The sequence below is a fragment of the Lissotriton vulgaris genome, chromosome 4_1 (assembly GCF_964263255.1).
Source record: "Lissotriton vulgaris chromosome 4_1, aLisVul1.2, whole genome shotgun sequence".
Lineage (NCBI taxonomy): Eukaryota > Metazoa > Chordata > Amphibia > Caudata > Salamandridae > Lissotriton > Lissotriton vulgaris.
The window spans coordinates 64,391,626-64,417,246 of record NC_141691.1 but is presented as its reverse complement, the minus strand read 5'-3'; the positions used below and the strand labels follow the sequence as shown (position 1 = coordinate 64,417,246).

General features: G+C 47.9%; 2 protein-coding genes across 2 annotated transcripts; both read right to left on the bottom strand.

Moving 5' to 3' along the window:
* Positions 1 to 8,344: 8,344 nt before the first annotated feature.
* Positions 8,345 to 9,613, bottom strand: LOC147718374 (P2Y purinoceptor 4-like). The gene has a single exon (XM_086966706.1). It carries the CDS (start codon positions 9,611 to 9,613, stop codon positions 8,498 to 8,500), a length of 1,116 nt encoding a protein of 371 aa, XP_086822832.1. The 3' UTR covers positions 8,345 to 8,497.
* Positions 9,614 to 22,359: 12,746 nt separating this feature from the next.
* On the bottom strand, positions 22,360 to 23,478 carry LOC147718373 (P2Y purinoceptor 4-like). The gene has a single exon (XM_086966705.1). The coding sequence runs from the start codon at positions 23,476 to 23,478 to the stop codon at positions 22,360 to 22,362; it is 1,119 nt and encodes a 372-aa protein (XP_086822831.1).
* Between the last annotated feature and the right edge of the window lie 2,143 nt (positions 23,479 to 25,621).

Sequence of the window (25,621 nt, the reverse complement as noted above, 5' to 3'; positions counted from 1 at the left end):
ATAAGAATAGAAAGCAGTAAATCATACATTAGTCATAAAGGAATACAACATTTAAGTCTTGTGAAATCAAATCACTTAAAAGCAAAACAAACAAAACCTTTATGACTGGAGGCGGGTAGCAACAGAGGCTCACCTTTATCGGAAAAGATTCCGCAGCACTGCTTGACCTACTGCCGCATCCGCGGCATCTGTTGATTGCAGGCAGTAGTGCTTCGTGAAAGTGTGGCTGCTAGACCAAGTAGCAGCTCTGCAGATGTGTCTCAGAGGTACCCCCGCAAAGAGGGCAGCAGAAGTCGACACAGCTCTCGTGGAATGCGCTCGAGCCGGAGCAGGAAGGGGCTTGCCAGCCCGTTGATGACAGTAGGATATGGCAGACGATATCCATCTGGTGATAGTCTGTTTAGTTACAGGCTGTCCTTTGCACACTGGACCATATGCTACAAACAATTGATCAGTCTTCCTAAAAGGAGCTGTGCGTTGAATGTAAAATTTAAGGCAGCGCTTCACATCCAGAGTGTACAAAGAGCGTTCCGCTGCAGATTGAGGTGTAGGGAAGAAAGTCTTAAGGACAATAGGTTCATTGAGATGAAAGTCACTGGGAACCTTAGGGATAAAACTGGGATTTGTTCTCAAAGTAACAGCCTCGTTGGAGAATTGCAGAAACGGTGGCTGTATAGTAAAGGCTTGAATGTCGCTGACGCGCCTGGATGAGGTCAGAGCAAGCAACAGAGCCACCTTCCAAGTGAGGAATTTTAAATTGGAAGAATGGATGGGCTCGAATGGTGGCAAAAGTAGTTGAGACAAAACTAAGTTGAGTCGCCAAGAAGGTGGGGGCCGACGGATTGGTGGGAACATCCGAAAAAGGCCCTTGAAGAATTGCCTTATTATCCTGGAGGAGTACAAAGATGTTACGCCATCATGGCGAAAACGAGAGATCGCAGCTAGAAAAACCTTTAGAGTAGAGTGTGATAGTCCTGATTTTGCTAGAGACAAAAAGAACGGCAAGATTTGTTCTGGCTGAGCACACATGGGATCCAGTGTTTTAGTGGAGCACCAAGCACAGAAACGTTTCCACTTCAACTGGTAAGTTTTGATGGTAGACTGGGCGCGAGCACTTGCTAGCACTGCCCTATAATCTTTGTCGATATTCATGTGTGCAAATTCATTGTACTCAGGTTCCAAGCATGAAGTTGGAGATATGCTGGATCCGGATGGCATATTTGACCTTGTTGCATTGTGAGAAGATGTGGCAGAGGATGCAATTGTATCGGATGTGTCAGAGAGAAAAGAAGAAGATCTGAGAACCAAGGACGCCTCGGCCACTTGGGTGCGATCAGGATTATCCGACACGGTTGGAATCTCATTCTGTGTAACAGACGAGGAATGAGCGGCAGTGGAGGGAATGCATAGATGAAGTCGTTCGACCAGTCTATTGAAAAGGCATTCCCGCTCGACTCCTTGTGTGGATGCCGACTCGCAAACCGTTGACACTTCCTGTTGATAACAGTTGCAAAGAGATCCAACTGTGGTCGGCCCCATTGTCGGAAGATGAAATCCAACGTCGGTTGGTTGAGCTCCCATTCGTGGTTGTCCGAGAGGGCTCTGCTGAGCGAGTCCGCTAGCACATTGGCCACACCTGGGACATGTATAGCTTGGAGATGTATTTGCTGTTGGAGAGCCCAATCCCATATTTCCTGTGCCAGCTGTGATAGCACGAGAGATCTTGTGCCGCCTTGTTTGTTGATGTAATGCATGCTGGTGGTATTGTCCGTCCTCACCAGCAATGTCTGTCCCTGCACAACTCTCTGAAAGGACTTCAAGGCCAAGAAAATCGCCAGTAGTTCTAAGCGATTTATGTGCCAAGTTCGCTGAGACGCCGTCCATTTTCCTTTCACGGACATCCCCTCGAGATGAGCTCCCCAGCCTTCTAGGGAAGCGTCTGTCGTCAGTGTAAGTGCTGGTGGTTCGTCCTTGAATGAGCGACCTGCCGTTATGTTTGGAGGATGAGCCCACCACTCCAAAGCTTTTTGCATGCGGGGTGTTAGATGGATCTTGTCTTCGAACGACCCCGATACCTGCTTCCACTGGCTGTCTAGTTCTTCTTGAAGGACTCTCATGTGCAGTCTGCAGTTGGGAATCAGTTGAATGCACGAAGAAGCCATGCCGAGGAATGATTTGTACATCCGGACAGAAACGTACTGCCTTGACTGCAGGAACTGAACTTTCTGTAACATTCGGCTCTGTCGGTCCTGTGAAACGAACACTTGCCCTAGGCGAGAATCGAGCGAGGCTCCTAGAAAATCTCGCTGTTGAGAAGGGTGAAAGTGTGACTTTAGGCAATTGATGGAGAAGCCTAACGTTTCGAACAGGGATATGCAGACCTGTGTATGCTGTTTCGTTAGTTGAAAAGTCCTGGCCTTTATCAGGCAGTCGTCCAGATACGGATAAAACTGGATGCCCTGTAAACGCAGGTAGGCAGCCACCGGGGCTAGGATCTTGGTAAATACCCTCGGTGCTGATCGAAGGCCGAATGGTAGGACCTTGAACTGATAATGAAATTGGCCGACTGTAAAACGAAGGTATTTCCTGTGCCTGGGATGAATAGGGACATGGAAATATGCATCCTGAAGGTCTATTGTCGAAAAGTACTCTCCTGGAATGAGGAAATTCAAGATTTGAAGCAGGGTAAGCATCTGAAAAGTCTTTGATGCGATGAACTTGTTCAGAGCTCTTAAATCTAAGATGGGGCGCCACTCTCCTGATTTTTTCTTCACTAGAAAGAAACGGGAGTAAAACCCCCTGCCGCGTTGACATTGCGGTACCAATTCTATGGCTCCTTTCCTGATCATAAGCTGCACCTGGGCCAACAGTTCCTTGAAATGGGGTGAAGGTGGACCCGAAGGCGGGCGAGCGGGGGGGGAATTTCGTAAATTCCAGGGTATGTCCTTTTAAAACAACGTCCAAGACCCATTGGTCGTTGGTAATGTGCGACCAATTGCAAAAGAAGTTCGAGATTCGACCTCCAAGATGCACAGTCGTCTCACTGTTTTTTGTTGGTGTTCGCACCACCTCTGTAGTTGGACTTACGCTGGTAAGGTCTGGAGGTGGATGAACGATTTTGGGATTGATAGGATCCTCTTTGTCTGTTTTCGTTGTAATTGTACCCTCGATATTGGCCTGTTCCACGAAAAGTAGAGGTTCCTCCCCCTCTACCACGTGCCCCACGAAATGGCCTTTTCCGATTTTGAAGAGTTGCTAAGGACTTTGCTGTATCTGTGTCCTTTTTTATAAGTTCTAAAGCATCATCAACATGCTTACCGAACAAAGATTCACCGTCGTAAGGTAAATCTAACACTCTGGATTGAACTTCTGGACGGAAGGTGGTTGATTTCAGCCAGCCTTGACGGCGCAAGACTGCAGCACCCGCTAGTTGTCTGAAACCAGTAGAGGATATATCGACGGCACAGTCGATTATTTCTGCTGAATTTTTTGCCCCTCGAGAATGATGGCCTGCGCTTCGTCCCGGATGGAGTCGGGCATTTGAGGGATTAGACCAGCGATTTCAGACCACATTAGACGGTCGTAACGACCTAAAATGGCCAAGGCGTTGGATGCTCTCACCGTAGTTGCTGCCATAGTGGTAAATTTCTTTCCAATTGAGTCTAATTTACGGCCATCCTGATCAGGCGGAGAGGTCAGGGGAATGGCTGGATTCCGAGATCTTTTTTGCGCCGCTTGAGTGATAACAGAGTCTGGCTTGGGTTGGGAAACCAAACAGGCTGGAGAAGTAGGTGGCGCTTTGTATTTTTTGTCCAATCTAGGTAGAACGGCCGGTATTGAATTGGGACGTTCCATCAACTTTAGACCCTCTTCCCATATGTGGTCTATGATAGGGATGGAATGAGTTTGTCGTTGTGGTAAGTCCTTAAAATCATACAAAAAACATTCCGTTTGTTGTGCCTCGATTGTTAAATGGAACCTTTTCGCTGCACGAACCATAAGGTTATGGAAATTTGCGATATCCACTGGTGGCGAAGTTCTTGGTGATGCTGGTGGAGTAGAGGGTGTCTGTGCCCTATAATTGTCCCATTCCTGCATTTCATCATCAGTGTCATTATCCCCAGTGTTATGAGGAGTTTGATTCTCATTATCAGTATCCGTAGAAGCACCCAAAGGAGACATAGGCGCGACAGGCGCCGGAGCTTGAGGCCTAGGTGCTGGAGACTGTGGTCGAGGTGCTGGAGACGAAGGGCGAGGAGCTGGGGACTGAGACCGGTGTACTTGAGGTGCCGGGGAAGGAGGCAACGAGGGTGGAAATCTACGATTGTAGTCATCCAGCATATGTTGCAGGTTTTTCACCATTGACAGAGGAATTTGCGTAACCTGTTCGAGAGTTGGAGGTTGTGAACTATCTATTGGAAAAAGTACATTCCCATCTTCGACGTTATTTCCCACATCCTCATCCTCGTCACTGTAGTCTTGACATTTAATGTGTAATTCAGAAGGACTGGATGCTGGTTCATAAGTATGATCCATTTCAGAATCATTTCCGGACTCCTCCTCTCCAGACTGAAATAATTTCTCCGGAGGCTGAGATCCACTCCTTACTGGACTCAACTGTATGAGTGGTACAGTCTTGAGAGACGAAGCAGTAACCACTTTGAAGGTGGTAGCAGTCTGTAGGGGTTGGTGCGTCGTCAACGAGCCCGTCGACGAAATTTCCAAAGCCTTAGCACCCCCTGGTTGTTTTTTGGTCGTCTCCGCAGAATCCGGCGTAGGAATTATCAGCTTAGTCTTGGTCGACGAAGATTTTTTGGTCGTTGACGTCGCCGTCGACGAGGTCGTCGACGAGGTTGCATTCTTCGCCGTCGACGAAGAGATGGTAGTCGTCGACGGAACAGTCGTCGACGGGGTCACCGTCGACGGAGGTGTAATCGTCGACGGGGCAGTCGTCGACGAGGATGATCCAGTCGTCGACGACGATGGCTTGCTCTTCGTCGACGGGGGAACCGTCGATGGAAGGCGTGTCGACGATGATTTCTTTGTCGACGGCTTGATCGACGAGATCATAATGATAGACGAAATGGGTCTCACCTCATGGCTGCTCGTCGACGAGGTGGTCGTCGTCGTTGCAGAGCTGGTCGACATGGAAGAAGTAGTCGTCGACATCGAAACTGCCATAACGGATTTCGTCGACGCAGAAGACATCGACGGACGCGTCGACGAGCCCGTCGACGAGCCAGTGCCCGTTTTTGAAGAGGAGGGCATAGTCTTGGGTTTAGACGCCAGAGAGCCAGGTCCCGTAGGCGCGCCCTGAAGCAAGTCTTGGGAGACATCCTTGAAAGAACCCAATTTCTTACTCTTTTTAAGAAAAGGAGAGGGAACTTCAGTCTCAGACCCACGCTTCTGAGAGGATTTCGAAAATCCAGATGACATACTCTCAGCATCGGAAACCACATTCTCAGATGTCTTTAACTTCTGTAGCCACAGAAGGAGACGGGCCTCTCTATCCCTCAAAGTCTTGGGGGGAAAAGTGCGACAGAACTTGCAGGTAGAGGCAATGTGGTCCGGATAAAGGCAGTAAATACACTTACTGTGTGGGTCCTCGTGAAAAAGGCGTAATTTACCACAGGATGGACAAGCCTTGAACAAAGTTTTCTTAGTAGAAGACATTTCTGAAGAAAAATAGGTAAAAAACTGGAACAAACTGAGCAGAGCTCAGGGAGACTCCCTTCACACGACGTGCGGTAGAAAATCTGAGGACTGGGGCTTCTGAGGAGAAGGTTCTAGAGGAGGCTACAGCCTGATTGGCTGGAATGTGGACCAACACATAATGACTCTGATATGTTACTAAAGTGAATTCTCCCTTGGGCTTTTCAATGGGCCTATTCTGTTCTATGGTACTTTTTTCAAGTTTACATTTTATTGCATTATATGTATGTATATTTTATTTATATTATCTCTCATGTATACATGCACATATATTACTGCTATTTATGTACCGTGGGACTCCCACTTCGACGACGGGGAATATTCAAGCATGTGAATCTATGAAAGACACCCCTAATACTGGAGAACCAAGGTGTGCAGCTGCCTCACTGAAACATGTTGATGCCCAAAGTTAGTATTCCGGTTACTTTATTTGCACTTTGGGCTGATCTTGGTACTACCTCGCCACAAACTTCACATGTCCGTAAGTGGCTCAATCTTATATCCCTACTTTGAAGCATGCAAAATAATGGCAACTTTTCTTAAGGAGGCTCATTTGGTTCCAGGCGTTCACCCTTAGACGCTGAACCCCGCCATTGCTCCAACACCTGTGGAGTTGCTGACTGTCCGTATAAAGGCAGTTGTCAGACAGGTGACCTTCTTCCAGGTTCACAAAATGCCCCATAGAGGCAAATGTGCTCGCGGCCTCTTATCCAGAGGGGAGTGGCCTTGAAGAAGAGCTCTTTTGGACAAAATCGATTAACTTTCTCAGACCCTCAGAGACATTCACCCTGGGTGTCCTTTCCATTACTCATAACTCCACTCCAGTCCAATCGTAGAAGTCTTATCACTGAGTATTTTAAATGGTTCAGGCTGTCAGTGGGCTTCACCGACGCCATTGTCGCCAATCACAGATTCACTTTATAGCACACTTCTGAGTCCCTTCTTTTGAAGAGACAAGTATTAAAAAAAAAATACATTTTGGGGAAAGAGAAATTTGACCAAATCTTTACATTCGTATCAATAAAAAAAAACACATTTATTTTTCATATATCAATTAAAACTTTAACAAAGAATATTAATGCGTTCACAATACAAGTTCCTCAGCATCTTACTTTTTTATCACAATTTTAAAATCAACAATAGTCCCATGGAGAGAGGCCCTCCTCTGATTGGGCCAGAGAAAATGGTTAGAGTTTGTGTTAAAACCGAGATAAAGTACAGCCCACAGTTCATGCTCCAGACCATAAGAGAGACTTGGTATGTTACCTTACATGGAATCTATCCATAAATTCACTGTGACCCAATGCTTAATTTGAGCCTGTGGTTTCCGGTGCTCGGCACTGGCACGGAATTGTCAGCACCAGCACTTATGACAGTCTGCCACATGGTGGCGCTGCTTGTCCAATTTAGAAATGAGCACACAACAGCAGTTGTTTATTAATTCAATCTAGATTAACAAGGACTATTATTACCGGTCACCCAAGCCATGCTTATAATTGTCACACTTGTAGGTGTGTGATGTTTAGTAGCTGTGTAGGTATTGGCAGTATTGGCAGTGGCAATGGGTGGTGCAAGCTGCAGTGGCCTCCTGACAAGGGACCTGGCCCTTTAAACAAATGCATACAAATTAAGCACTGCTGTGACCTGTTAGGCTAATATGAGTCAATTCAAAAGGAGAAATGCAGTGAAGAAGGAACAGACAGAGGAAACTACATTTTAAAATTTTTATTAAACAGGTAGCAGCTTGCGCCACAGGCTTTTAAAGTCAACGAAACAACCCCAATCATTTCCGGTTGAGAATACAAACAGATAAACCAACAACTACAGATGACACTACTTTTGTGTACAGACGCCCACGTGATGCTCACTGTGGGTCACCGTCAGGAGAATGCTTGCCTTTAAGTCTGCCCTTCAGAATCAGGACCAGTCTACCTGTACCCACTGAGGACAGGGATAAAGACACAAATGAAGGATGCCCTGTCAAAGCCATGGACCTCATGTTGACATCAGCCTCGCAACAGACTCTCATGGTGCTACATTGAATTTTTTTTACAGTAAACCTACGACCAATACAACATTTTTGCAACCTCAAACGACCCTTCTCCACTCCATTCATGGAAAGGAGTGCGTAAAGCTGACGAACCTCACCCCAACGAGTGCATTAAAACACTGGTGCCACCTACGTCAGAAACGCGATTGGTGGTTCAAGGACGCTTTGGTAAAGAGGTCCATTGAGTAGCGTGTCCGATGGCTGACGTCTGGTCTTCTGAACCCAGGAACCCTCCGCGACCTGGCTCTTTATCCTACGTCTTGTGGGTGGGATGCATGAAAAGGTGCTAGAGGGGGTAATCCCATCATCAGAAGGGTTATGGTGAGGGATGGAGGGAATTTCCTGATCAAGACTTCTCCGGCTTTAAGACAGGAGATAAACTACACACAGGCCAGAGGGGCCTGAAGTTCAGGGTCATCAGGAGTAACATTAGTGCAAATAGACAGATCCTTCTGTTCTCAAAGTTCATCAAGACCCTTCACAGTAAGTCTTTTTGCCTTACAAACTTGAAAGTCGAGGCATGGCCTCATAGTGCTAAAACTTCAGGCATGTACCACCTTCATGCAGGAACCAACGGTGGGCTTTCTGCAAGTCAGATCTGTCTACAGTGGGTTCTCCAGAGAATTTTAGAGCCAGACACAAAATATCCAGACGCAGAATGTATAGCCTCTCCCCCAAGCGAGGGTCCCTTCCACTCTATGCATTATCAGGTTTTGAACATCTGTTGCATTCCTCTTAGCCACTGCCTACAGGCGTGATGCTGTTGACATCTGCATTGACCAGATTGGCCTGACTGCTAGTCGTCACCCGGGAAACAACAGGGAAGGCGTTAGCCGCCTTTTTCCACTTGGCTTTTGGCGTTTCGGTAACTGCTCGCACAAGTTTGGTCCAATAATTATCACCAGAAAAGAAGTACAAGATGGGGTTAATGCAGCTGTTGGCGCTGGCCAGCGGGCGTGTGATCTTGTAGGTGAGGTTGACAATGTTCAGGACGTTGCAGTTGGCTTCTAGGAGCCTGGCTGTGTAGTACAATGTTCTAGTGATGTGGAAGGGCAGGAAGCAGACCACAAAGATGGTGGTGACTATGATGATCATCTTGATGACGCGCTTCTTGCAGGCTGGCAGGTTTCGTTGGACCCCGGCGATGTGGGGCTTCCCCAGCTCCTTGGCCATCAAGCAGTAGCAGACCACAATCACAAGGAAGGGGATTGCAAAGAGAAGGGTCACGATGGCCAAGTGGTAGTGAACGAAGTGGTCAAACTCCGATGGCTTGGTGGTGTCGTGGCAAATGGTCTGGTTGCCATTGGAGCTGATGGTGACAAAGATAAGGTTAGGAATGAGGCAAGCGATGACCACCAGCCAGACACCCCAGCAGATGATCTTGGCATGCTTTGTTTTGATTAGCTGGAAGAACTTGAAGGGGTGGCAGATGCCAATGTAGCGGTGGACGCTGATACAGGTGAGGAAGAGGATGCTGCTGTACAAGTTAGTGTAGAAAAGGAAGCGGACAATTTTGCACATCGCCTCTCCGAAGGGCCAGTTTTGGGCAGCGTAGTAGTACACCAGGGTGGGGAGGGACAGGACATAAAGTATGTCCGATACGGCCAGGTTGAACATGTAGACGGTGGTCGCGTTCCACGGCTTCATCTTGAACACGAACATCCAGATGGCACCGGCGTTGAGCACGAGTCCGAGGATGCAGACGATAGCATAGGCCAGCGGCAGCAAGATGAACTTGAACTCCTCATTGAAGACACATGCGTCGTAGTTTTCCGTGGTGTTCCACTCGGTTAGAAGTGGTGGTGCTGACGAAGATAGCGTTGCTCTCTCCATTGCTCTCCCGTCTAGCATTCCTAGAGACAAATGAAAGAAAGCATAGCCATTAAAACTAGGACCGAGTCATCCCTTTGAATAAACTAAAGACAAACATCTAGCCATCAAAAATCTAGACGTTAAAAATCTAGTATTTTATTCTTTTGTTAGGCTTTGTTCTAAAAATTAACTGGGAAAGATTCCAGATGGACAGTGTTGGAAGCCAAACAACTTCTGGAGTTCACAAGAAAGGTTAAGTACAGGAAGCTGCTGGTCAACCCTGCTCTAGCTGTGCTAAATTGGGAAGCCGTGCTGGTAAGAGAGAGCTCTAGAACTTCTCAATAGAAGTAGAATTTTATTAAAAAAATAAAATTAAGCATTCTTTGTAAATTGACCACATCTGGTAATGGCCATGCTGACGAAACGTATCAAAATCTTCCAGAGAAAGTAATTTCCTTTATATATGCGAAAAAATATACTCTACTCTACAGTATAAGGATTTTGTAAGTCACCTTCGAGTTCTAGGACTATATAAAGGAACATGGCCGAAAGTAGAGTTCCTTTATAAGGTTATGGAACTCCTAGGTGACTTGCAATATCCTTATCATGTACAGCAGTGGATACATTATGGCCCAGCGGGCTCTAACACCCATTGAAAGGCTCACTCCAGAGTTTAAAGGTCTGAGCCGAAGGCAAGAGCCTTTAACAAGGAAGCGGGCCTTTAATAGAAGGTAGAGCCTGCTATGAAGGGCTCCAAAGCTATTAGAACATTCCCCCCTATTCCCCTGTGAACTAAGTAAGACATTGAAATGTTGGTGCTCCTGGCTTCTACTAGCCATTAGAAGCCCAGAGCACTCCATTGTTTTCAATGGAGCTCCCAACATTCCAATGTTGTAATATTCTTCAAAATACATGTAAATGTAAATGTAAATGTAAATGTATTTGAGCTTATATAGCGCACAGCTACCCACAAAGGGTTTCCCGGCACTTGCTTAGGGAACCCGTCCTGGTATTCCCTTGTGAGATAACCCCGGCAGGGTATCCACAAGGTGAAAGCCAGGCATCCCGCCGCGAGGGACCGTTGTGGAGATTAAGCAAGCTATTGCCCAGAGTCGCAGAGTGTGAACCCGTGAGTTGAGAAGGCACCGGAGCGAGAATTATCGAGTCCGTGGAATTTTTTGAGCCCAATACCCGCCGAGGCGGGGAATTGAACCCTGGTCCAGGGCCGATCTCAGCTTCCGGGTCTGCCGCCTCTAACCCCTGAGCCACACTTCTCCACTCATGCACCTTTCCCACAAAAGACTTCAATCCTTGGTGCTTAGCTATTTCATATGAAACAGAGAGTATGTTTGCAGGCAAAAAGAATAAAAAAAAGAACTTTATTGCAAAATAAAACCCATCAAAAAAGCTGTTGCAAAATATTTTAGAATACGTTTTAATACAAATCATGGTTTACATTTTTTTTTTTTTTTAAAGACACAGTAGCTCAAAATGCCTAGAAACATGCAGAAATATTCTACTTTTTCTATAATTACCTATTGGATGCAATAAATATGTTACACCTGGGGATAGTCACTCTTCCTCACCATGAATCGTGACAAGGCTGCTGAAGAACTTTTTGACAACCTTGCTAAGGGTATGTCTACACACAGAGCAACTACTAGCGGCACTTCTAGTGCAACTAAGGAGGAAGGTCTCAGAGACAAATTTATTAAACTTGAAAAATTGAAGAAACAGGAAAACTCAAAATGGTGGGATGGTACAACCCTGAAACAATACGCAAGACTTAGACGTAAACCAAGAGGTCTAAGGGCACAGATCTTCCCAACCTATGACGATTTAGATAGTGATCTTCTAGGGAAATGGGAAGAAGCTCTCACCAGATGGGGACGCTGGAGGGCTCACTTGCAGCATGGCCGCACTTATGTGAGGCTCCTGCAGCCTGGAGTTATAATCCGTTCAAATATCCTAATTTTCCATCGCCTGCTCCACTTTTGACCCTGGATCCTCGAAGGGGCCGACATGATACATACTCGGTCTAATTTATAGGTGACTGTACTGCTCCTGGCCGAAGGTGTGCCCGTTTGAAGAGTTCCCCGAAGAGTGCCCTGGAGGAGACTGGCGCTGCTGGCCGGGTCTCCACACTACCTGAGACCGCAGCGCGCCACGAGGTGAGAGGGCCCTACCGCACGCCTCCCGGCGGAGTTCCCCGGCACGGTGCTGAGCTGCGGGATCCGCTGCCGGAGTGAGGAAACAGCAGCCTGATGCTCTCTCTGGACGCTCAGGGCTCCTCTGCGGTCGCTACCGAGGGGAAAGGCTGAAGAGGTCCGCTACTTAGATCGGGACCGGCGGCCGTGTCAGGAGGCGGCCATTTAGTGGACAGGTGTGGCGGGGTGCTGAGCCTGCTCGTGCCCCTGTCCGGTCACAATCATTCCCTGCCTCAGCTATGTGCCAGTAGACCTGCGACGGCCGGAGCAGCACTGGGGTGATTCTCTGCGTGACTCCCCCGGGTGCACTGCTGGTAAAGAGCTGCTGTTTTTTTTGGCGCTATTGGCATTGTCAGGTACGTGAGCCCGGGGAGACAAGTGTCGGAGGGAGACAGAATATGCTGAGAATGTCGACGCTGGAAGGGTGACGCAACTGTGCAGCGGCAGCTTTTAAACACCACACTGTCTTTCTGTACATTCTACTTCTCGCCTCACGTGGTAGTGCTGTGCCACTACTGCGGGGCACTACTTAGACTGTTGGGACTGCTGTGAGCGACGCTGGTGTCTGTGTGGCACTGTTACTGGCGCTGTGAAGAACCTCTATGCCGCTTGTAGCACGGATTGGGGAGATGGCATAACGCGCTTCCTGCTTACCTGCGGACCCACAGCGCTGTTGGCCTTCACTACTGCTAGGAGTGTGCGGGCACGAGAGTCCCCTGTTGGACCCTGGGCGCTTTATGCTTTTGATGCTGCCGGAGTGCGCAGCGACATTTGGACCACGTCTGCGGGGTGCTGGAGTGGGTGAGCCGCGGCCTGCCTTGAATCCCTTGTGAATAGTGTGTACCGGGGGACGGGCGGAGGAGCCCCCTTTTGGACTGCGACGCGGTGTGATCGCGGGTTGGCTCGGACGTCCCTGCTGCCTTAAGTGGGTGCTGTGATCGGACACACTGCCATGGGTAAACCGGACAACAAGCAGCCGAAGCTGTCCTTTGATTCAATGGCAGCCAGGAGGGGTACGCGCCTTGCACAGGATTCCGGGAGCTCCAGATCCTCTCCGCCTGTCACCGATGCTTCCCCGCAACCTGTTCTCCCGGACCTTCAGCAGATGCTACAAGAAATGAGACAGGGGTTTGCTACTATCGTGGACAAGGTGGATAAACTATCTTCGCGGATGGACGCGGTGGTGCAAAAACTGGACGTACATGAGGAACGCATCACGGCGGTGGAACAGCGTATTTCTGACCACGATGATACTGCGGCTACACACACGACGCAGCTGGCGAGAATGGACAATGTATTACGGGTAATAGCTGCAAAGAATGAGGAGTTTGAGGCCTGAAGTCGGCGCAACAATATACGCGTGGTAGGTGTGCCGGAGACCACAAATGTGGGGAAGATGGAGACATATGTGGAAAAGTTTCTGATTGGCGCGGAGACATTCTCTAAACAATTTATTGTGGAGCGGGCGCATCGGTCGGTTGGGCCGAGGCCGGCCACGGGTGCCCCGCCGCGCCCAATCATCGCGCGTCTCCTGAACTATCGGGACCGAGACGCAGCTCTCCGGGCAGCTCGCACTGCCCGTACACTCTCCTATGACTGGGTCAACTTCTCCATTTACCCGGATTTCACACCAGTGGTGCAGGAGCAGCGGTGCAAGTTCCTTGATGTTAAGAAAAAGCTTAGGGAGCTGCAGGTGGACTACGCTCTGCTATATCCCGCAAAGTTGAGAGTGACACATCAGGCGAAGCAACATTTTTTTACGAACCTGCAACAGGTGGAAGACTTTGTGAAACGACTCAGGCGGGAACGTGCTGCGGATAGACGACGCGAGGGAGGAGGTCAGGAGGGGCTCCATTCAGCCGATGAAGATGTATGATCCTTCCTACCGCCTGGGCTACTGTTGTCTTTGTGCTTTTAGGACCTTGTCCGCAATGACTGCCTTGATTGCCTTCTTCTCGACTTTGTAATGTTGGATACTGTTGTGATGAAGTGAGAGTTGGGTCTACTGGATGCTGTAGAGGGTCGTTGGAGGAGCATTGGACTACGATGGTAATGTACTCCAGGCACCCCCCCCCAATGCCTGGGCCGTGCATACTTGGAACGTGAGGGCCAATGGCGAGGTATGGGGGGGCGGCCATGTGCGCCTCTAGACTACACCCCGATGGGTATACCCCACTGAACTGGAAGTTTCTTACGCAAATGTTTTGTTGGGTGGATGTTGGGGTGGGTGTGGGGGGGCATGCAGTCCTGACAGGTTGGGGTTGTTCAGGTGGGTGGGGGGGGCTGCACTGATACGGAAGTGCGATGGACACATGGGATTGTGGTTTGTTATGCAACTATTTGACGCTTTGATCTCAATGTGCATGCCTTTTTGGGTCAGGGATTTGCTTGGTTTGGGGCCGCGTTGTGCCTCGCATGTGTAGCTATGTTGTGGTGCTGTGCTATGATTTATACTCGACCTCTTCATTGCCACGAGGGGGGAGGGAGGCGATGTTGGAATTCTACTGGCGGAAATGTTATCACTGTTAGCCGGACGGTGTATATGGGGCTTGCACTGTTGCTGGTTCTGACCACGTGCTCGGTACATGTGAGTTGCTGGTTGGGTGGGATTAGTTGTGTTCAGGGGATGGGAGCTGACAAGGATGACTGTGGTGTGGATTTGGAGCGGATGAGAGTGCATACTGGTGTTGTGCTACACTGTTCTTCGCCTGCGAGGCGACATTGCTATATGGATGAGTCTGCAATGATGATCTCTGTACATGAGTGATGGCTGATACTGCACTGGATAAAGATTTCGAATATGTCCTGGAATGTGCGGGGACTCAATGATGCCAGGAAATGTAGGCATGTGCTGCAGTATTTAGATAGGCATCTCGTACAGATTGCTTTCCTGCAGGAGACACATTTGCGCCCGACAGCTGATCCTACATTTGGTAAGCAGTGGGCCACAATTAGGAAATGTTCCTCATACTCGTCATATGCGCGTGGGACTGTTGTGCTGATTAAGAAAACACTTCCTTTTCAGGAGTTAGGGGTGAGAGTGGATCCGGATGGGCGCTTTGTGATTCTGTGGAGGAGACTTGGATTGGATACTGTGATATTTGTGAACTGTTATGCGCCAAATGTGGATACACCTGCCTTCTTTCTTACACTCTGGGGGCATGTCATAGCTGTGGAGGCCATGCATATTGTGTGGGGCGGGGATTTTAACCTAGCACTGAGGGCTGTGGAGGATAGATCAGACGGGAGCCATCAATACAACGCTCAAGCTAGGGATGTGTTACGGGGCATTGTGGAGGAGGCGGGGCTGGTGGATAGCTGGAGATACACTCAGCCAGACGGTAGAGAGGGCACACACTTCACGGCGCGGCTATTGTTGGGAGTAGATTGGCTTTCATGACGGTTAAGAGGGGGTTGAACAAAGGGCCTTTGAGTTGGTTTGATAAACTGCTAAATGCGTGTAACAAGGCTGTTCCCTTCTTTTCGATGGCATTGAAATGCAAGGAAAAATTAAGGTGCTTGTCCAGTTGTATCCCCAAATACCTGTAGCTGTCCACTACTTCCAATTTGTTGTTGTCTATTACAAAAGTTGGGGATGCTTTGCTGCGTCGAGTTATTATCATAATCTTTGTTTTCTTGCTATTTATTTCAAGAAGGTTCTGTTTTGTGTATCCGGCCGGTTCTTGCAAGAGACGCTGCAGGCCTATCTTCGTCTGGCTGAGGAGGACCACATCGTCGGCATAGGAAAAATGTGTTAAACAAAGGTTTCCTAGCCGCGGTGGATGAGCATTGGTTCTGTCTAGCCTTGATGTCAGGTCGGCCATAAATAAATTGAAAAGATGGGGGGCCAAAACGCACCCTTGTTTTAGTCCATCAAAAGTACAGATCTTCCGAGTTAGCCGCTGACCGTTGTCGATCTTTACCTGCATCCAGGTGTTGGTGTACAGGTCCATTATTGGGGTTAAGATTGAATCCGGCAGGCCCTGCTGTTTCAGTTTATACCAGAGTAGTTGCCTGCTGACACGGTCGAACGCCGCCTTAAAGTCTATAAAGCAGGCGTACGGTGCTTGATGATTTTGTAGACTTTTTTCGGCTATTAAGTTTATCGCCATTGCATTTGCCATAGTGCCTGTGCCATGGCGAAACCCTGTCTGGTTTATCGGGATTTTGTTATTGGCTTCAGACCATTGTGTAAGGTCAGTTAACACCAGGGATGTGTAATATGTGGCTTCAGCGTCGATGAGTGCTATCAGGCGGTAATTAGCTGGATTTTTACGATATCCGCCTTTATAGATAGGATTAATGATTGCCCCTCTCCAGCTTTCTGGGAGCCGACTTGTGTTGTTTATTGACCTGAACAGGAGGTCGAAGTTACGGGCCCGGTAGTGGGGGTCCTCCTTGTAAATTGCCTGGGGTACGTCGTTCGGTCCCAGTGCACTGTCTTGCCTCCTTCTCTTTATTATTTGCAGTATTTGAAGTTCATCAGCTGCTCACGGTGTTTGGTCTGAACCTGTCTGTTTGTTACCCAGGATGCTTGACTGAACACAGGCAGTGCTCTTCGGGGCCGCTATATTTGATGTTTTATGTGCAATAGTTGCTGTTGTTATTTGAGGCGTCAGTGATTTTATTGAAAAGGTATCAACTAGGTCCTGGACCCATACCTTTTCAGTGATACAGGTCGTGCTTATTATTTGTGCTGATCTGTTCAATGAATTAACTTGCAACCAGAATGCTCTGGAATCAGATTTTTTTATGTTGTGTAATATTTTGGTCCAGAATTCAGTGACTCGATTTTTTTTTCAGTCCAAATTAGTTTCTTGTATTGTTTCCTTGTTGATCGGATTACTTGCCAAACATTTGAGTTTACATTGTGACCATGGGCTCGTCTTGTGAACTTCCGCAGACGTCTTCTTAAGGAGAGTATGGACTTGCTAACATCGTTGTTCATTGGGTTGGCCTTCTTTTTATGGTTGACACCAGTCTTGGGTAGTTTATTTAAGAAGGCAGACCAGGTTTCTGCGCACAGTTCATTTTCTTGAGTTAGCGTTTGAAGTAGCTTCTTAGCGTCCTGCGCTATTTGTGGTAATGAATTACTTGTCCACCTTACCCTCTTCGGGTTAATTGTTGAGGTTTCACCTGCTATCGTAGGTGCTTGTGAGTATTTCAACAATGGCAATTTTATTTCAATTTGCTGCATTGAGTGGTCGCTATCTAAAGAGCATATTATTTGGAACTTTTTGATTAGTCTTAGTAGAGAAAGCAAGACTGTGGTGTAGTCCAAGATTGTGCTTGTGCTATGGCCTATGTAGGTGGTAGAGGGGGGTTTGTCCTGGTTAGTTCTTCCATTTAGCACCCGCAACCCTAGGTGCTCAAGGTCCCACATCAACTGCCTGCCCACTTTGTCTTCTTTACAGTTGGAATCTTCTGGGGTTCAACGCCCCAGAGTTCATTAGCAGTGATGATGTTGTCCTCGTCTTCCGGTCGCTGTAGGAGATTAGCGTTAAAGTCACCTGTTAGGATTATCTCCCATGCTGGTTGTTCAAGGCGGAAACCAGATACAACGTTATTGATGCGTTTGAAAAGCTCTTTTTGTACTGTGTTTTTCGGGTGAGCATATATGTTAATTAAGATAATAGTTCCAGTTTTTGTCTGTGATACCCCTTCGAGTTTGATGATTTGCATGTCTGCCTTGGGTGCGGCCAATTGGGAGGCCTTGAGGTTTAATGCAGTGGGTATATAGACCGATAGTCCACCCCTCGCACGTCCATGACGCTGAGTGCGAGTTGCACTGACGTGAAAGCATAGTCTGCCTGGCACGTCAATTGGCTCCATTAACCACGTTTCCTGTAGAGCTAGGATGTCATAGGTGTCCATTTTTCTATTGTCATTTAAAATTTCTTTTGCACCAGCGATGTTCCATGAAAGAAGTTTTATTGATTTTCGATCAGTTTTGGCTGCCCAGCTATAGGTTCAGTCTTCGTTTGTACCCTGATTTTGTCTATTCGGGTGTTCGTTGTTAACGGATTCAGCACCCCTGGCATCTTGCAATACCTAATATGTTAGTCGACTTGCCCATGTGTGATCATCTCTTTTGGCACGCTTCCTTAATAGGGGGGACGGAAACCTGGTGTTACCTCTTCTTTGAGAGTAATTCCCCACTCTTCAAATTTGGCAGTTTCAGCAAGAATTTTATTGACAATTCCCGCATTCCTCCAGGTTGCAAGGGTACCTTCCTTAGCTGCGTTGTTGCCAAGGGTAATGGATTCTATTGTTAGTAGGTCAGTGGATGTTATGTGGTTAAGGCTTGGGATTGCAGATGTCAAGTGAAGGATATCCATAGTAGCTACGCCCCCTGCTGCCCGTGTGAGACTCATGTGGAAGGTGCTCTGGGCCCATAGGATAGAGGCAATATCAATGGTAATATATGATAAAATGTTACATACCTGACATATACCTTACCGGGGTGTGAGCCCGCTCCTGTGCCCCACCCTCCAGAGCTACCAGGGCTGGGAGATTAGTGCACTGGTGAAAGCATGCAAGACTAGTCCCTGTGGCTACCCTGCTTGCAGATGTGATGGTGTCTCAGTGGCACATCTGGCAGGAGCTCCCCCACTTGCTTGACTGGTCCAGATTTGCTGAAGACATCATGCTGGTGGCCGCAGGGGTAAAGATCTCCTGGGTCCTGCTGGGGATGGAACTCGCAGAGGACATTAGGGTCTCCACTGAGACAACATCTGCCCAGGGCACTCCTACATTCCACCCAATGAGGGACATCCAGTGATGGGCAGAACCATACCAGGTGAACACTACAATGCATCCTCTTTCAGTTCATTGTAGGCACATTTGTGCCATATGGATAAGCTAAGTATGTGGCATGGAATTGATGGCCCTTGTTAAACACCGCGCATCTGAATCTTGTGTTTCTTCGATGCTGGAGCTTCAGAGCCTTTTCATATTGTCTTCTCTTTTCTCCTTTGTGTCCAACACCAAAGGAGGTAACCGTCTCTGACTCAAACTACACCACTAATCACCTCTCTACGTAAGGTTTGAGGACGTCATGTGGACATCTATTGTCATTGGTTTTTGGGTGAATACCTCAGCTCCTTCACTCCGGTCCTTCATAAAGCCTGCCCAATCCCTTTAGCCATGGGCGCCTGCCCTGGGGACACGGTGGGGCCTTTTGTTCACCAATGGACTTGGAGCTTTCATGCCTGGAGCTCGAACTGACCTTTGTTCATTGCTTTTCCTTGCCAAGAAGCTGTGACCCAGAGAAGCAGACTCCATCCTGCACGAGTTACCTTCCGATGTCGCCTTATAACACATTGATGCTCCCATGTGCAGCATTCCCTACTGTGGGCTTCGAGAGACATGGCTGCCACCTCAGTTCAGAACCTAAACTAAGGAGATGCCAATCAAATTTTTTAAAAGAATGGGGCATATTACCAAAGGCTTTACCGGCACTTTTTGCAGCTAAAGCAGCGATTTTTTTCATCACCCTATCAGCAAGCTGTCGCTAACATGCGTTAGCGACAGCTTTTTCGTGATAGCGGCCGGTTTGGGTGCAGCTTTGCATGTCAACAATATTCATTGCTAATGACATACAAAGTAGGTGTTCCCGACCAACAGAACTAGTAAAAAGCCACTAACAGGCATATCGCCTATTAGCAAGGAGGCCCTGGCCCCGGTCAGCGGCATGAAAAGTCGCTTTCACCGGGGTCATCACAATTTTTTTTTTTTACACCTGCTATTTTCTTGACTACACCATACCTAACATGGGGGGTGGATTATGCTGATACGACCACAGGGTCGTATCAGCAAGGTTTTCTCCCTTCCCCATGCAACATCGGAGGTTTTGTCACGATGTTGGCCCTTCCCTCCCGTTATCACTGGAATATATATCACCATAGCGCTCATTGTTGCTAATGCAGCATTAGCGTGGCGATATATTCCAGCGATACTTGGCGATGAAAATTTTCGCGCTAGGCGCGCTCTATATTTTTCGCAGTTTCTTGCTAATATGGCCGATTGTTTTTATTGAAAGCATCATGGTCTGCAAAGCAAATGCACCATCAGATGAATCCAGCCATTTTCATATTAGTTGCAATGATGAAGAAGCCCAGGTGTGCAGCTGGCTGACTGAAACATGTTGATGCCAAAAGTAAGCATTCCGGTTACTTTATTTGCACTTTGGGCTGATCTTGGTACTACCTCGCCACAAACTTCACATGTCCGTAAGTGGCTCAATCTTATATCCCTACTTTGAAGCATGCAAAATAATGGCAACTTTTCTTAAGGAGGCTCATTTGGTTCCAGGCGTTCCCTCTTAGACGCTGAACCCCGCCATTGCTCCAACACCTGTGGAGTTGCTGACTGTCCGTATAAAGGCAGTTGTCAGACAGGTGACCTTCTTCCAGGTTCACAAAATGCCCAATAGAGGCAAATGTGCTCGCGGCCTCTTATCCAGAGGGGAGTGGCCTTGAAGAAGAGCTCTTTTGGACATAATCGATTAACTTTCTCAGACCCTCAGAGACATTCACCCTGAGTGTCCTTTCCATTACTCAGAACTCCACTCCAGTCCAATCATAGAAGTCTTATCACTGAGTATTTTAAATGGTTCAGGCTGTCAGTGGGCTTCACCGACGCCATTGTCGCCAATCACAGGTTCACTTCATAGCACACTTCTGAGTCCCTTCTTTTGAAGAGACAAGTATTAAAAAAAAAAATACATTTTGGGGAAAGAGAAATTTGACCAAATCTCTACACCTATAGCAATAAAATAAATACATTTATTTTATATAGAGATATATATATATATATATCAATTAAAACTTTAACAAAGAATATTAATGAGTTCACAATACAAGTTCCTCAGCATCTTACTTTTTTATCACAATTTTAAAATCAAAAATAGTCCCATGGAGAGAGGCCCTCCTCTGATTGGGCCAGAGAAAATGGCTAGAGTTTGTGTTAAAACAGAGATAAAGCAAAGTCCATAGTTCATGCTCCAGACCATATGAGGGACTTGGTATGTTACCTTACATGGAATCGATCCATAAATTCACTTTGACCCAATGCTTAATTTGAGCCTGTGGTTTCCGGTGCTCGGCACTAGCACTGAATTGTCAGCACCAGCACTTATGACAGTCTGCCACATGGTGGCGCTGCTTGTCCAATTTAGAAATGAGCACAACAAAAGCAGTTGTTTATTAATTCAATCTACATTAAAAAGGACTAATAATACCGGTCGTCTAAGCCATTTTTGTAGTGTTGGGCTCCTGGAGTAATCTAAAGTGTCACACTTGTAGGAGTGTGATGTTTAGTAGCTGTGTAGGTACTGGCATTGGCAGTGCTGGCAGGGGCAATGGGTGGTGCAAGCTGCAGTGGCCTGACGAGGGACCTGGCCCTTTAAAAAAATGTATATAAATTAAGCACTGCTGTGACCTGTTTGGCTAATAGGAGTCAATACATAAGGAGCAATGCAGAGCACAAGGGGCAGACAGAGGAAACTACATTTTAAAACATTTTAAGAAACAGGAAGCAGCTTGCGCCACAGGCTTTTAAAGTCAACAAAACATCTTGAATCATTTCCGGTTGTGCATACATGAAGATAAACCAACAACTTCAGATGACACGACTTTTGTGTACTTGCGCCCACTTCCTGCTCATTGCGGGTCACCGTCAGGAGAATGCGTGCCTTTAAGTCTGCCCTTCAGAATCAGGACCAGTCTACCTGTACCCACTGAGGACAGGGATAAAGACACAAATGAAGGATGCGCTGTCAAAGTCATGACCGCATGTTGACATCAGCCTCGCAACAGACTATCATGGTGGTACCTGGAATTTTTATACAGTAAACCTACGACCAATACAAAATGTTTGCAACCTCAAACAACCCTTCTCCACTCCATTCATGGAAAGGAGTGTGTAAAGGTGACAAACCTCACTCCAATGAGAGCATTAAAACACTGGTGCCACCTATGTCAGACACGTGATTGGTGGTTCTCAAGGAGGCCTGGAGAAAGAGGTCCATTGAGTAGCGTGTCCAAAGGCCTGGTCTTCTGAACCCAGGAGCCCTCCGCGACCTGACTCTTTATCCTACGTCTCGTGGGTGGGATGCATGAAAAGGTGCTAGAGGGCAGTAATACCATCATCAGAAGGGTAATGGTGAGGGATGGAAGAAATTTAATGATGAAGACATCACCTGCTATGAGGCAGGAGATAAACTACACACGGGCCAGAGGGGCCTGATGTTCAGGGCCATCAGGAATAACATTAGTGCAAATAGAAAGACCCTTCTGTCCTCAAAGTTCATCAAGACCCTTCACAGTAAGTCTTTGTGCCTTACAAACTTGAAAGTCGAGGCATGGCCTCATAGTGCTAAAACGTCTGGCATGTACCGCCTTCATGAAGGAGCCAACGATGGGCTTTCTGCCAGACAGATCTGTCTACAATGTGTTCTCCAGAAAATTTTAGAGCTAGACACAAAATATCCAGATGCAGAATGTATAGCCTCTCCCCCAAGTGAGGGTCCCTTCCACTCTATGCATTATCAGGTTTTGAACATCTGTTGCATTCCTCTTAGCCCCTGCCTACAGTCGTGATGCTGTTGACATCTGCATTGGCCAGATTGGCCTGACTGCTAGTCGTCAGCCGAGAAATAACAGGGAAGGCGTTAGCCGCCTTTTTCCACTTGGCTTTTGGCGTTTCGGTAACTGCTCGCACAAGTTTGGTCCAATAATTATCACCAGAAATGAAGTACAAGATGGGGTCAATGCAGCTGTTGGCGCTGGCCAGCGGGCGTGTGATCTTGTAGGCGAGGTTGACAATGTTCAGGATGTTGCAGTTGGCTTCTAGGAGCCTGGCCGTGTAGTACAATGTCCTAGTGATGTGGAAGGGCAGGAAGCAGACCACAAAGACGGTGGTGACTATGATGATCATCTTGATGACGCGCTTCTTGCTGGCTGGCAGGTCTCGTTGGACCCCTGCGATGTGGGGCTTCCCCAGCTCCTTGGCCATCAAGCAGTAGCAGACCACAATCACAAGGAAGGGGATTGCAAAGAGAAGGGTCATGATGGCCGAGCTGTAGTGAACAAAGTGGTCAAACTCCGATGGCTTGGTGGTGTCGTGGCAAAGGGTCTGGTTGCCATTGGAGCTGATGGTGACAAAGATGAGGTTAGGGATGAGGCAAGCGATGACCACCAGCCAGACCCCACAGCAGATGATCTTGGCATGCTTTGTTTTGATTAGCTGGAAGAACTTGAAGGGGTGGCAGATGCCAATGTAGCGGTGGACGCTGAAGCAGGTGAGGAAGACGATGCTGCTGTACAAGTTAGTGTAGAAAAGGAAGCAGATGATTTTGCACATCGCCTCTCCGAAGGGCCAGTTGTTTCGGGCAGCGTAGTAGTACACCAGGGTAGGGAGGGACAGGACATAAAGTATGTCCGATACGGCCAGGTTAAACATGTAGACGGTGGTCGCGTTCCACGGCCTCATCTTGAACACGAACATCCAGATGGCACCGGCGTTGAGCACGAGTCCGAAGATGCAGACGATAGCGTAGGCCAGCGGCAGCAAGATGAACTTGAACTCCTCATTGAAGACACATGCGTCGTAGTTTTCTGTGGTGTTCCACTCGGTTAGAAGTGGTGGTGCTGACGAAGATAGCGTTGCGCTCTCCATTGCTTTCCCGTCTAGCATTCCTAGAAACAAATGAAAGAAAGCATAGCCATTAAAACTAGGACCGATTCATCCCTTTGAATAAACTAAAGACACAAACATCTAGCCATCAAAAATCTAGTATTTTATTCTTTTGTTATGCTTTGTTCTAGAAATTAACTGGGAAAGATTCCAGATGGACAGTGTTGGAAGCCAAACAACTTCTGGAGTTCACAAGACAGGTTAAGTACAGGAAGCTGCTGGTCAGCCCTGCTCTAGCTGTGCTAAATTGGGAAGCTGTGCTGGTAAGAGAGAGCTTTATAAGGTTATGGAATTCCTAGATGACTTGCAATATCCTTATCATGTACAGCAGTGGATACTTTATGGCCCAGCGGGCTCTAACACCCATTGAAAGGCTCACTCCAGAGTATAAAGGTCTGAGCCGAAGGCAAGAGCCTTTAACAAGGAAGCGGGCCTTTAATGGAAGGTAGAGTCCGCTATGAAGGGCTCCAAAGCTATTAGAACATTCCCCCCTATTCCCCTGTGAACAAAGTAAGACATTGAAATGTTGGTGCTCCTGGCTTCTACTAGCATTAGAAGCCCAGAGCACTCAATTGTTTTCAATGGAGCTCCCAACATTCTAATTTTCTAATATTCTTCAAAATACATGGTCACACAGTCACCTTTCCCACAAAACACTTCAATCCTTGGTGCTTAGGTATTTCTTATGAAACAGAGTATGTTTGCAGGCAAGAAGAATAAAAAAAAAAACAACAAAAAAAAACGAACCTCTATTGCAAAATAAACCCATCAAAAAAGCTGTTGCAGGAGGAGCTACGCGGGCATCCAAGATGGTCGCGTGAGCAGAGAGCTCCCGAGACCCGCGCCGCCCTCTTGCATCTATCCTTTTGATATCCTGATTATTTCTATGGGCTTTTGAAGTTCTACTTCTGCTGATCCTGCTACACTTTCCAGGGCTAAGATCGGACTTCGGGAACCATTTCTACGCCGTCATTCACTTTCTCGCCTAACCCCGACCGGGACCCGGGTCTCTGCTGCTCTGCTGGCCGAGATGTAATTCAACAACAGCGGTCACCGGACATCTGCTCCACCGGTGTCATTGTCACTTTCGGTTTCCTTCTACCTCCTAATTGACTGCTCTGGACGTACTCCTCATTTCGGACCACGGTGGCCTGACCCGCTGTGCATTCTGGCCACAACCCTGGTCTCGCAGGCTACAATTTTGGACAGAAGTTTTGGCGACCCAAAGATCACTGCCATTTACACCAGGTCCAGAGAGGCCCTTCGGGCGCGGCTTCCAATATGGCGACTAAACCAGACATTGAGAAGCGCAAGCAAAGGTGCCGACTCGTGGGGGTTCGGTCCAGTCCAATGTCATGGACCGCTACACACAACCGAAAGGTTCCCCCAGTGCTGCTGGCCGTAGTCTTGAGGACCCGAAGACGGACCTGGCGGCGACATCGGAGGTGTCCCTCCAGGATCTCATGCGCGCCATCGCTGGGATCAAGACGGACATGGGGCACCAGTACGAGGCCATTGTCTCGAAGATAGACAGGGTGGCGGTTGATGTCACCCTCATAAGAGCGGACTTGGCTAAGACCAATGAGAGGGTCAAAGCCTTGGACCTTAAGGCCTCCAGTCTTGTCACTGATATGGCGGACGCGCAGTCGGAGATCGGCAACCTGCGGTCATCGCATGATCTGATGGCCAGATGTCTGGAGGAGTATGAAAATAGGGCCCGACGGAACAACATCCGCTTAGTCGGGGTACCTGAGAACAGTGGTGATACTACCGTGGACCTACTAGTGGAGGACTTAATTGTGACTCATCTTGCTCCCGCTGGCCTTAGTAAGTTTTTGCGGTCAAACGTGCGCACCGCTTCCCGGGTGGACAGACCAAGCGGGGGCTCCCCCGAGGCCTATCATCGCTAGGCTATTCCACTTCTGGGATAGGGACGCTATCCTCCATGCCTCTCGTAGACATGGCCCACTGAAATACGAGAACAGTTCCATTTCTATCTACCCTGATTTCACTCCTCAAGTGCAGCGGCAGCGGACGGGATTCCAGGGAGTGAAATGACGATTGCGGGACTTGGGACTTAAGTATGCGATGCTGTTTCCAGCTCGACTTCGCATCGAGTACCAAGAACGCACTTTCTTTTTTG